At 38.6% G+C, this 13,224-nt stretch overlaps 1 protein-coding gene across 1 annotated transcript; it reads right to left on the reverse strand.

The window, feature by feature from the left end:
- Positions 1-541: 541 nt before the first annotated feature.
- Positions 542-4,983, reverse strand: LOC114187389 (anthranilate N-benzoyltransferase protein 3-like). The gene is made up of 2 exons (XM_028075635.1): positions 4,499-4,983; positions 542-1,660 (listed from the first exon to the last, which is right to left on the reverse strand). Exons 1-2 carry the CDS (start codon positions 4,946-4,948, stop codon positions 701-703), a joined length of 1,410 nt encoding a protein of 469 aa, XP_027931436.1. The 5' UTR covers positions 4,949-4,983; the 3' UTR covers positions 542-700.
- Positions 4,984-13,224: the final 8,241 nt, after the last annotated feature.

The raw sequence follows: 13,224 nt of genomic DNA on the forward strand, positions 1-13,224 counted from the left end.
ATGGGAATCAAATTTTCCACAAATCTAATAAAATATTTTAATTAGTTAATTAGACATGTGTAAGAAAAATAACAAGAAGTAGTAGAAAAGAAGGAAGAAGAACTAAATCATGATATTTATCAATAGATTTTAGCAAAGGCATTACTGATGAATAATGATCAAATAATTTGTTCATTGATAATTATCGATAAAATATTTTATCTATCAATATAATTTATAGACGGACATTTAGTAGACGATTTTATTGTCATGAATAATCCATTAATAATTTTAATTTATTGAAAATATTTTGGTATTATCGATTGATTTTAAGGGTCACTAATAACAATATTTATTGTAGTAAAAACTTATTAATTCTTGTAATCTTTTCAAAATCTACCCATTTTCATAAAATGCCGTGAAATCTGCATCATTTTATTAAATAAGCCATCAATGGGTTAGAGATTCTTTACTAATTAATAAAAATCGAGGATATTTAATAAGGACACTAAACTAATTTTACTAAATTCACATAAATGGTTGACCTTCAATATCAAATGGCTAAACGGAAACCCTTTCAAATTAACAATGTTTCACAATTCACTAGCTTTGACGAACCAACCACCTAACATAAGTTTCGTTACAACAACTAAATGGCTGGTTAAACAAAGACGTACATAACAGTAAATTAACAGCATAATTAACAACAACATATCAACGATTATTGCATAAGGTAGTCCCAAGTCAAGGGCTTAAACACATGAGCAGCTTCAGTCTCTATGATGTCCAGGTGCTTCTCTGCAAGGTGCATGTAAACAACCCAATCACCATTCCCCAGAGGACTTGGCATTGGCATAACATAACCAGCTTCACCACCCCAAGGAAAATGGTACGATGCAAACACCGCTTTCCCCCACCCAAAATCCACCTTCTCCACCGGAAACCTCTGACCGGACGACACCACAAACGCCGGTCCCTCGTCGGCACGGTTACAGTAAATTCTGGACACTCCAGGAATCGGCCTCTTAGCCTCCACCCAATCAATGAGTCCTAAGAAGTGCTCCTCCGTGGCCGCCGCCGCCAAAAACTCGTGAACAGCCTCCACCACATACCCTAACGGCTCCTTCACCAACTCCTCCACCAGTTTCCCTCCAAAGGGTATGGAAAGCACGTTCCCAAAGTAACACTCCATCATTGCTTCGCTCTCTTTGTCACCATTGCCCAGTCTCTTCCTTCCATCAACCACAATGCCCATTTTGGCAGTAACCCTTTTACTATTTGTGTCTCGTGAAGCTGCACGTGCAACCATCTTCCATAAGAATGCGGAGAAACACTCCAGCTTCGTGCGCGTGGCGGCGAGGGACTGCATGTGCTGAAGCTGCTCCGCCGTGACGTAGTATATGCGGCTGAGGAGAGTGGTGCCGGCGGTGGTGGGAGGGGGAGGGAGGTGGGAGATGGAAGTGTACATTTGGTGCAGAGAAGGGTGGATGGAACCTGGACGGCGTGGGCTGAGGAGGGAGCGGCGGAAACATGGGTGGCAGGAAGTGGCGGCGAGAATGGTAGTGGTGGGGTTGGCCATGGCAGCCCATGAAACAAGAAACATGTTTGTTGAATATGCATCTGCTATGCGATGATCAAATGTGCATGCTACTATTATTCCTCCACATTTCAGTGCTGTTGTCTGAAATGGAACAAATTAATTATGCAACTTAATAAAAAATTAAAAATATTTTTATTATCTCAATTTAGTTATAAAATTAAAATTTGTCTTCATTTTAAATTTTTATACATTTTAATCTCAAACTCTAAAAACGAGAGAATGAATATAGTCCGTCAACTTTTTTAAGTTTACTAAATAGTGTTTAAAAAGAATATTTAAGTTGGAACTTTCAAAATAATATAAATAAATTAAAAACCTATTTAACATATAAAAATATAAACATAGGTTAAAAATATTATATTTATACATTTTTAAATTTTAAAACTAAATTATATTGAAATTTGGAAACTAAACTGGGACATAATATCAAAGTTTGAGACTTGAGACGTACAAATTTTAATTTTGTCGTAAAAATTTAAATACTAAATACTTAAAATAATATTATTTTAACACCCATCAAATTATAAACATTCACTTCACATCCTAAGTAATAATATTCTAACTATGCTTAGCTTTATTTTTTAAATTAAAATTTGATTAAAAAGTGGGTTGTAAAGTGGGAGTAAATTTTTTAAGAATATAAAAATACTATTTTAAAAAAAAATCATACATCAATTCTTCAAATTCAAAATGCTATTATATATATATATATATATATATATATATATATATATATATATATATATATATATTTTGCAGGTGACATATTTCAATAAGTGCAATTAAAATCGATTTGAATTCAGTTCTAATTTTATTATTCTTTCAAAAGAATAAAAATATCAAGTTATCAAAATTTAAAGTAAAATAATCACGATCTGTGTTTGAAAAAAGATTGTTACCGTACATTTGATATGATTTTTCGGTTAAGTTGGATAAGTTTTTGGTTTCTGGGTGTGGATGGATTTGACTTTGAAGTCACAGAAAAAGATTCAACACCTAATAGTGTTATTTTCACATCCGACTAGAGTGGTGGGGGAGAAAAAGATGAAAAGAAAATAAAAATTATGACAGCGACATGCTTAAAATAAATTAAAAAGTATTATATACGTACTTTTGTTTCCGTTATATGCGGGGATTAATGCGACAACAACTACCACTAAGCTGCTAACTACTTCATTTGAGTGTGTTAAAAGCTTGTAGGATTAATCAAACACTAATTGTGTTCCAAACCAACATTCTAATATTAATTGTGCTTCAAACCTGTTCCAACACCATTAACAAGTTAGTTCCAACTCCAAACCTACTAAATTTCTTAGCATCCCTCCCACTTATAGGATTGGATTTGATTATTTTAAGAAAACATTATTATGAGGTATAGAAAATATTATATTGTGAATAAGTAGAAACACTTACTTACCAAGTCATACAATTTTTTTTTTGTCTGGAGAAGTTAATTGTTGAAAACAATGCTCATTTACAAAAAGGAGCAAAGTTATAGTCTGATTAAATATAAATAAGTTACTTTGTAAGTTATGATATTTCGAAACCACAATTTAAACTTATTAGCATAATTATTACTAATTAAACTTAATCAACTGTTGTTTATTAGTCCTAGTAAATGATTTTCCTTTTTGTTTTTTGAGTATTTCTGGAACGGTTCCTCTTACAAATGTCTTTAATAAATTTCTGTTGATTTTTTAGTGCAGTAATTAAGCTGGAATCTCTTAAGTCACTACATGTTGTGACTTTTTGATGCACTAATTAAGCTGGAATCTTTTAAGTCACTGTATGTTGTGATTTCCCTAAAGTTAGTTAGGTATATATTGAAGAGGGACTTGACTTTGGCCTCAGACACAAATATCCAATATTTATTGATATTGATTTCTTCCTTGAATAAAACTAAAGCTATGTATGGAATGCGTAAAAAATAAAAGAAGAAATACTAAGAAAATAAATGAAAATATAATAAAGAATGCGATGTAAAAGAAAAAAGATGGATAAGAAATTCTAGAAAAAATAGAAAAAATTCAAAATCTAAACAATACTCCGTTTCATCACGAGCATAATAAAACTCATCATAATCACAAGTTCTGTACTTTTTTATCATATTAATAATTTGCATGTGTATAAAATTTAAGCTATGATCCATATACATTACATTATATATATGTACCCACAATATTACAAAACATTTCGTTAAAACTCTATATTTTTATCCTTCTATATTCTCGTTACTTCGTATCACTCTTTGCATTGAAAAAAAAAAAAAAGGTGAACACCAATTCTAAGACACCTAATTAAATTTCACAAAAAAGAGAAATATAAACATGATAAGTGATATAATATAATAGAAAAATACAAAATAATGAATATTAATAAGATGCTTAAAAGCATCAGATTTTCATAACATTAACATTATTATTGATCACTTAAATAATATTTCTTCTATTTCTTCATCATTCTCGAACTGTATATAAGATTTGGAATGCATACAAAACATTTCTCTTAGATATAAAGTTCAACTTGGACCAATGTTTGTTCTTTTCAAACATTTTAACAAAAGGAAGTATAACATAAACTAAGTTTTTACATTAAACAAAAGTAAATGGATATGTAGACATCTAAGAACCTTTTAGTATCAGATAAAGAAACACCATAAACTATTTATATCATAAACGTCATATGATTACATATAAATGGAAATTAAAGTATAAATCCAAGTCTCCTATATGTAATAGATATAAGAAAATTGAGTTAATATTAAAGAAAAAATTCATATCCATTTTAAGATTTTAGATAAATATCACTCTTTTGTATAAATTGAACTCATGTTTTATAGATATTATATTTTTTTATGAATAATTTTTAAAAAAACATCAATATATATATATATATATATATATTAAATATAGGTAGTACCTGGACAACAAGCACACCATTTTTCTTCTTTGGAACAAACTTGCCTTCAATAGATTGATCTGGGTTGTAAAAGTTGAGGTTCTTGAGTTCAATGTCTGCTTCAGCTTCAAGAAAATCAACACCACGATTGTTACAGAGAACTTCAGGTTCACCCATATTGTTGAGCACCACTTCACCTGCTAACACATAATAAGAGATTAGGGTTTGTGCCAAGGCCTTTTTCAAAGACCCCACCATGGTTCCAAAAATCATTTTGTTGGTGGCACAATCTTCCATGGTTGTGGATGTGAGAATAGGGTTGTTGTAGCAAAAGAAAATTCCCACATCCACCGGAGGTAAAAGCAGGTCAAGGTTGGAGAGTGGAAGCCAATGTTCTTGCATTGGTAACAGTGCAGCCACCACCTCTTCATTGGTGACATGAACAGAAAAATCTCCATTTTCAGCACACATTTTTTTGGATAAGAATTGTATAATCTAGGACAAGATGTGATCTGTGTTATAGTTATATTTGTCTTGTGTATTATTTATAATGCTGGTTGGATGGTACAAGACTTACACGTGTCTTTGATTGGAGTCAATGTTGGTTCATCTAGTCCATTTTTTTTTTTATTTTAATGAAAAAATAATAATATCTAGATGTACTTGTGGTGAACAAATCCTCCAAAACTCTTTTATAATGGGGTAACTTTATATCAATCATTATAATGGGGGTGACTTTAATTATATCAATCATTGTACAAAAGATTCCCTTAATATTTTACTTAGAGATCTTATAAGATAATACGGTCAAACAAAAATAGTTTCAATGTAGTTTTCATTAAACTATTTTGCCCTTCTCGAGATTTACTCTTTGTAATAGCATGTCATATAAATAAAAACCTTAATTTTGTGAAATATGCTATTTCCATGGAAAACACTCGAACTAGAATGCCCACGAAAATACCGAATTAAAGACTAGTCAATTGATTTGAGCACATTATGTAAATGGATCAAAGCACTCTGAGTGTTCTAATCTTTTATATTTATTCTTTACTGAAAAAAATAAATAGAAGTCAATTAATTTGAAAATTCTTCCTAAATTCTTTTGATTAGTTTGTATCGGTCCTTACTCATTTGAGTAATGTTTCAAATAAAATGTTTTTCTTTTATAATTTATTGTAGTTCTCTAACCTTTGATTATAATCACTTAAATATTTAAATTTGTGCAGGTACCTTCCTGTCATCATGAATAATATCAATGTTTTTACTTCCAAAAATCATCCTACCAATAAAAAATAAAATTAACATAATATAAGATAAAAACTTCAAAATTGAAGAAAAATCATGATTGTTGTCCGAAGACAACATAATAATTCATGACTTATTGACCTTAAGTATACTTACATTCTCCAAATTTATTCGATCTAATTAGATCCATAGAAACTGATCGCATACTTGTTTTTCTATTAGGTATAATGGTTTCGGACGTGTTAGAAAATTTTTCTTGGAACTAGTTTATAGTAGGGATATAACTTTTTTACAGCTTAAAATCACAATTTGATGTAATTTGATTTATTTGTTCTCTCACAGTGGAACAATGTGCAACTTGAAACAATGTTCCTCTAGCCATTTATGTAGATGCCGTTGAAAATTGAACTTGTGATATCTAATTGAATCAAGCGATTACAAATAGACAAAAATTATAGTCAGGTGCAAAAATGTCACGGATTGACGCAAACAACAAATACAACAAAAATTGTTAAGATCCAAATGCTTTAACCCCACAAAAGTAGAGGAATAATAGACAATCCTTACGTTAAGAATTTTAGTGATAATAGCTACAAATTGAAATGTTTATTTCTTATTTTGATATCATATAAAATGTTTTCACTTGTTTATACTCTCTCGTATATTAATTAAATTTTTAACAGGTAATTACGCTTAAAATGGAATCTTCTATATTTGAACAAAACCAAACTATATAATGATTATTCCCTAGTTAATAAAGAAAACATCGTAACTTGATTAGTCTTATTTCTACTTAGAAATTAACTCTAAATGGTAATTACATTACTTTGTTTGATCAGCCGTTAAAAATAAGCGCAACTTTTTGTAATTACATTAATTAAATTTGAATATAAACATTGACAAATGGCTTTGTTTATGAAAAATATATATTTGAAACAATAAGAGTGTTTATCAAATGATCCTAAAATGAGAAAAAACCATATATTATTTGTGATAATTATGTTAGCCTTTATTTATGTTTTATAAGCATAGAATAAAAGGAAACACAACCTTGCATATGCAGATACAACAAACACTAAGAAATTTTTTGAAAATGATCAATTTTGACAAAAAAATAATTAGTTACTATAGTGATTGTTTCTGCAGAGAACAAATAAGAGGTTAGGCACAAGCGTCACCTTACCATGTAGTCCGCTATCTCTTCAGTTGGCCTCTTCCCGGTCGATACATGTCAACTTGAACCCAGGAGGGGTTACCTGCAGAAGAATCTCCGAAGCTCAAGTAAGTCAAAGCTCTCAGAGAGTCAAATCAGTGATTAATGAATGCGTACCTTTAAATGATGGGGTCCACGTGTATTTATAGAACATTAATGACGTTTGACCATTTCATGGGCTGGGTCTTGACCTGGGCTCTAGTTTGGGCCATGAGTGGGCCTGGGCCCCAACCTAGGCCCTTGAGACCTATTGAATGCGGGGGCTTCGATTTTCGCTTAAGTTTATTGGAGTAGTCGGCCTGGGCTTTAACCTTACCAGATGTGCTCGAGTAGTCGGTCTCGACCGACTACTTGCCTAGATGGCTTATGTGTGTGATGTGAAGTGCTAACTCGGCGGTCTCGATATGCACACTGTTTACTTGGTCGAGTTTGGCTAGGTACGGTACACCAGTCCCCCAGCCTTGTCCGATATGGGTTGTCGGTCAAGGATGATATGTGTTGATAAGCTAGCAGAACCGGCTAGGTGTGATACACCAGTCCCCCCAGCCTTTAAGTGTGGTGAACAGTGTTAAGGCTTAGAATTTGCAACCGTCAGAAGGTAGGTGAAAGGGTGTCAGTTGGTCAAATCGAAAAAGTTTTGGCGCCGTCATTTTGAAGTGTCATATCTTTTGCAATGATGGTGTCGATTGGTCTGTGGTATGGTTTTGGTTTTGGTGGGAAGAGGTTCGTCGTTTGGGATTGTAGGCTATAAATATGTGTTTGCAAACAGATAAGGGGTTACTTGTTTCATTTGTGAATTCTGAATTTAAAGACCTTGTGCGCGTAAAAGTGTCCGACTAGTCCTCTATTTCGACCGACATCTTCCCGTAAAAAACGAAATCAGGTATGTCCAGTAGTAGTAGCGTGTCTTCGTCTAGTAGTAGTGAAAGTACTGAGTCAGATAGAAGTAAGGATGGACGACTTGGCGGAGAGGGTACAAGTTCTGGAGTTGTTACAAGCGGGATGCCGATGGAGGTAGTGAGGGAGGTTCGAGAGGATCCTCCTGAAGAGTTGGAGGAGAGTAACTGGCCGGCCAAAGGCAGCTATGGGTGGGTTGCTGCTGATGTTCGTGATCAATCATCTTTATTCAGGTGGTCTCGTCTGTTGAACTCTTGGCTGAACTGCACACCCGTTATGTCCAGGGGTGTCAGCGGAGACATTGTTTCACTGGAGAGGGTGAGTTCCGTCGACCGGGTATGCCATGGGCAGGAGGGGGCTACCAAAAAATTCTTCTACATGTATATGTGCCACTTTTCTCAGCTTCATGTGCGACTGCCCTTAGACGATTTCACTATGGGTGTGCTGCGGGCGTTGAATGTGGCACCTACCCAGCTACATCCTAATAGCTGGGCCTACTTGCAGGCCTTCCGCATTCTGTGCGAGTCCTTATATTTGGAGTCTACTCCCTATGCTTTCTTGTATTTTTATGACACCAGGCCCCGAAGACCGGCTACTTGGCTTTCTTTAATCAGTCGCCCCAGCATCAGCAGACTGGATGCTTTCTCCCAGTCTTTCAAGCATTTCAAAGACGGGTACTTCAAAGTCGTCGTTAAGGAAGGGGGTAAATCTCATTTTTTGAATGCGGATGGGAGTACCAAGTTTCCCTTTAGCTGGACCAACAATCCTTCTCGATATAAAGACATGGGAGTGGAGGAGTTGTCGGCTGGTGACAAGGAGGTGGTGGGGATGTTGTTGAAATTTGTGGATAAGTTGCCCACTAAGGGCCTAGTTAGGGTTTATAATTCGGTGCATCCGATAATAGATATTGAAGGTATCTGTTTATTACTTAAGCTGTGTTAATAATGCTAAGTTATTTTGATCTGAGTCGTGATATGTTATTGCAGGGCATATGGCGCAATCTGGTAAGAAGAATCTGGCGCTCTTTCAATCATTGAGGAAGGAAATGGCCGCTAAGGCCAAGGCGGCTGGGAAAGCTGACGTTCCCAACTTGCAGGAATCGGTTGTGGAGGTGCATGTACACGACGGGACGAAAAGGAAAGCTGAGCTTTCGCCTCGACCCGGGAAGGGCAAAGACGTGAAGAAGATAAGGGCAGCTCTTCTTGGGACGGCTAGCGGGGCGGGGTCGGCTAGTGGAGAGAGTTGCCTGAGGCCGGGTTGATCGAGTTGCCGGAGATATCCGTTAGGAAGGATATCTCGATCGACCTTCCGGATACCGTTGTTAACTCTATTGATAACATGGAGGTGGATCATATTGTGAGAACAATGGTAGAGTTTGGAAGCAAGGCCTTAGTCCTGAGTCGGCGTGTAGGGTCTCTTTATAGAAGGGAAGTAAAGGAGGTGGGGGAGTTGCAGGGTAAAGTGGATAAGCTTGAGGAGGAGAAGGCGGCTTTAGAAAAGGAGAAAGAGGGCTAGGAAGCGGAAAGGAAAAGGCTGGCAACATGGAAGGTGCGTTGCTTGGACTCTGAGGAAAAGCTAAACAAGCGTATAGGGGAGTTGGAAGAAGACTATGAGGATTTGAAGGATAAGTATGATGGGGCTGTTGGGGAGTTGGACGATTTGAAGGATAGCGTCATCCAAGAGCATATTAATGGTTTCGAGAAGGGGTTGCGGCAGGCGGCCTTCTTCCATCCGGATGTGGATGTCTTGGATTCAAGATTTAACGTAGATAAGGACGTAGTTGGTGGGAAGTTGGTGAGGGAGGATGAGGGGGATGCTGAGGAGGTGGAGGAGAAGGCGGCAGAGGAGGAGAAGGATGCGGGAGCTGCCGTGGGGGGTGATGAGAACAAGGGGATGTAGTAACTTCATTTCTTTATAATTTGAAACTTGAATTCTGTTTGTAATAATCCGTACACTATTTTACTTTGCCCTTAATATGATGAATGCCTTGTGTATGCTATGTTTGTTATTAGATGCCGATAACTTGTATGATAGTGTTGCGTTAGCGGTATGGTATAATTATGAGGGGGTGTTTTGATGTATGTGATGTTTGGCGGATTAGTTTTATTATTGAGGGTGTTCGACTCTGACCGTTTTATTTGAACTTAAACGAATGAACCAAGATTAAAGGGTGTTCGACCCAGGCCGCTTACTTGAGGTAAGGGTGGGGAACTTAAACGAATGAACCAAGATTAAAGGGTGTTCGACCCAGGCCGCTTACTTGGGGTAAGGGTGGGGAACTTAAACGAATGAACCAAGATTAAAGGGTGTTCGACCCAGGCCGCTTACTTGGGGTAAGGGTGGGGAACTTAAACGAATGAACCCAGATTAAAGGGTGTTCGACCCAGGCCGCTTACTTAGGGTAAGGGTGGGGAACTTAAACGAATGAACCAAGATTAAAGGGTGTTCGACCCAGGCCGCTTACTTGGGGTAAGGGTGGGGAACTTAAACGAATGAACCAAGATTAAAGGCTGTTCGACCCAGGCCGCTTACTTGGGGTAAGGGTGGGGAACTTAAACGAATGAACCAAGATTAAATGGTGTTCGACCCAGGCCGCTTACTTGGGGTAAGGGTGGGGAACTTAAACGAATGAACCCAGATTAAAGGGTGTTCGACCCAGGCCGCTTACGTGGGGTAAGGGTGGGGAACTTAAACGAATGAACCCAGATTAAAGGGTGTTCGACCCAGGCCGCTTACGTGGGGTAAGGGTGGGGAACTTAAACGAATGAACCAAGATTAAAGGCATAGAGTCATAAAGTAGGGAACCCTTCTTTTTATTTATTGAATAGGGGTGCCTCGTTAAAACCTCCTTGGCCAAAACCCTCCTTAGGGAAAAAAGACCAAGTGAGGAAAAAGAGTACACCCGTGGTTACAAGTATTGATTCAACTATGATACATATTTAGCTGAAGTAGAACTTGAGGTGGGTGTAGGTTTGCATTATATTTCCAATTGGCGGAGAACTTGCCATCCTTCTTTCTAGCACTGCTGGCCATTCTCCATACTAGGTCTCCGACGACAAATGATCGTGGGTGTAGGTTTGCATTATATTTCCTGGCAGCTCGTTGTTTGGCGGCTAGATTGCGTATTTGGGCTTTTTCTCTGAGTTCGGGAAGGAGGTCGAGATGTAAGGCCATGTTTTGGTGGTTGTGAGTTGGGTCTTATAGTTCTCGGCGCAGGGATGGTTTGCCAATTTCTACCGGTATCATGGCGTCTGCGCCGTAGACTAGGCTGAATGGGGATTCGTTTGTTGATGATTGAGGGGTGCATCTGTAAGCCCATAGTACTTCTATTAACTCTTCAGGCCATCGGCCTTTGGCGGTATCCAACCTCTTGCGTAGCTCTATGAGAATAACTTTGTTTGTTGCTTCAGTTTGCCCATTGGTTTGTGGATGTTCTACAGAGCTTGTGATGTGTTTGATGCCTAAGCCGGTGTAGAATTTGGCTAACTCCTTGTCGATAAATTGTCGGCCATTGTCTGCTATGATGGTATGTGTTACACCATATCTGCATATAATGTCCTTCCACACGAACTGCTGGACTTGCTGGGCCGTGATGGTGGTCAATGGCTTGGCTTCGATCCATTTGGTAAAATAATTAACGGCTACGATTAGGAATTTTACTTGCCCCTTGCCGGGTGAGAAGGGGCCGAGGATGTCCATTCCCCACTTAGCGAATGGCCAGGGGGACAGTATGTGGTGTAGTTGTTCTTGTTTCTGATGGATAAGGTTGCCGTGCTTCTGGCATGGCTTGCACTTCTTGACATGATCCTGGCAGTCCGCTTCTATCGTGGGCCAGAAGTATCCGGCTTTGAGAACTCTTGTGGCCATGGTGCGTGCGCCTGAATGATAGCCACAAATTCCTTCGTGTAGCTCTTTGATGATATATTGGGCTTGCTCTACCGTGACACACTTAAGTAGGGGTTGGCCGTATCCGCGTTTGTAGAGGTCATCGCCTACCATAGTGTACCTAGCGGCCTTGGCCAGCCAAGTTTTGTCCGCGTCGAGGGGGGGTTGCCGGTTTTGAGGTATTGAATGTAAGGGGTGGTCCAGTTTTGGGTTTGGGTGGGGGTGATGTTGTTTGATGGGGTGTGGGTTAACGTTTGGCAAGTGTGTGTGATGGAAGGTGTGGATAGTGTTTGCTGTAGTAGGGATCGATTACGGTTTTTGAGTTTGGTACTGGCTAATTTGGAAAGGATGTCGGCCCTAACGTTGTCGGTTCTGGGGATGTGTTCGACGCGGACTTGTTCAAAGGCGGATTGAATAATCGCGCGAACTAGATGGTAATATTGTTGAAGGATGGGGTCTTTAATTTGGAATTCGTCGTTTAGATGACCTACAGTGAGTTTGGAGTCGGTTTTGCATGTTAACTTCTTAACGCCGACTTCACGGGCTAGGGAGAGGCCGGCGAGGATAGCTTCGTACTCGGCTTGGTTATTCGACGTTTTGAAAGCAAAGTGAAGAGATTTCTCGATGAGGATGTTGTTGGAGCCTTCTAACACGATGCCAGCGCCGGCACCCCTTGGGTTTGAGGAGCCATTTACATGAAGTGTCCACTGGTCCTCAACAGGTGTTTGTTGTAGGTCATTGACGAAGTCTAAGAGACACTGGGCTTTGATGGGGCCGTGGGGTTCATAGCGAATGTTGAATTCTGACAGCTCCATGGCCCATGATGACATGCGTCCGGCTAGATCCGGCTTTTGTAATATTTTCTGGATTGGGTAATCGGTCTTGACGGTTATGGTGTGGTTTTGGAAATACGGGCGTAGGCGGCGTGCGGCGTGGACCAAGGATAGGACTAGTTTTTCTACCATTTGGTACCTGGTTTCAGGGTCTTGTAGTGTTCTGCTCACGAAATACACAGGATGTTGCGTGCCTTCTACTTCTTGGACAAGGGCTGCGCTGACGGTATGATCGGTGGCTGTGATATATACCAGCAGGGGTTGGCTGATGTCTGGTTTGTGGAGGATGGGGGGTGAGGTTAGGGATGTTTTGAGTTTCTGGAAGATCTGTTCACAATCATCAGTCCACGTGAACCGGGCGGATTTCTTTAGGAGCTGGATTATGAGTTGAGTTTGTTCCGCTAGTTTTGGCAGGAAGCGAGAAATGGCCGTGAGGCGGCCGATTAGGCGTTGGACTTCTTTGACAGTAGTGGGGCTGCGCATTTTGATGATGGCCCTGCATTTTTCAGGGTTAACCTCTATGCCGCGTTGGGTTAGAATAAAACCAAGGAATTTACCCCGGTCGATGCCGAATACGCATTTATCGGGATTTAGGCGGAGGTTGTATTGGCGCAGGGCGGAGAACACTGCCTCTAAGTCTTTAGCGTGTTGATGATGGCTTGGGGACTTGA

The sequence above is a fragment of the Vigna unguiculata genome, chromosome 6 (assembly GCF_004118075.2).
Source record: "Vigna unguiculata cultivar IT97K-499-35 chromosome 6, ASM411807v1, whole genome shotgun sequence".
Taxonomy (NCBI): domain Eukaryota; kingdom Viridiplantae; phylum Streptophyta; class Magnoliopsida; order Fabales; family Fabaceae; genus Vigna; species Vigna unguiculata.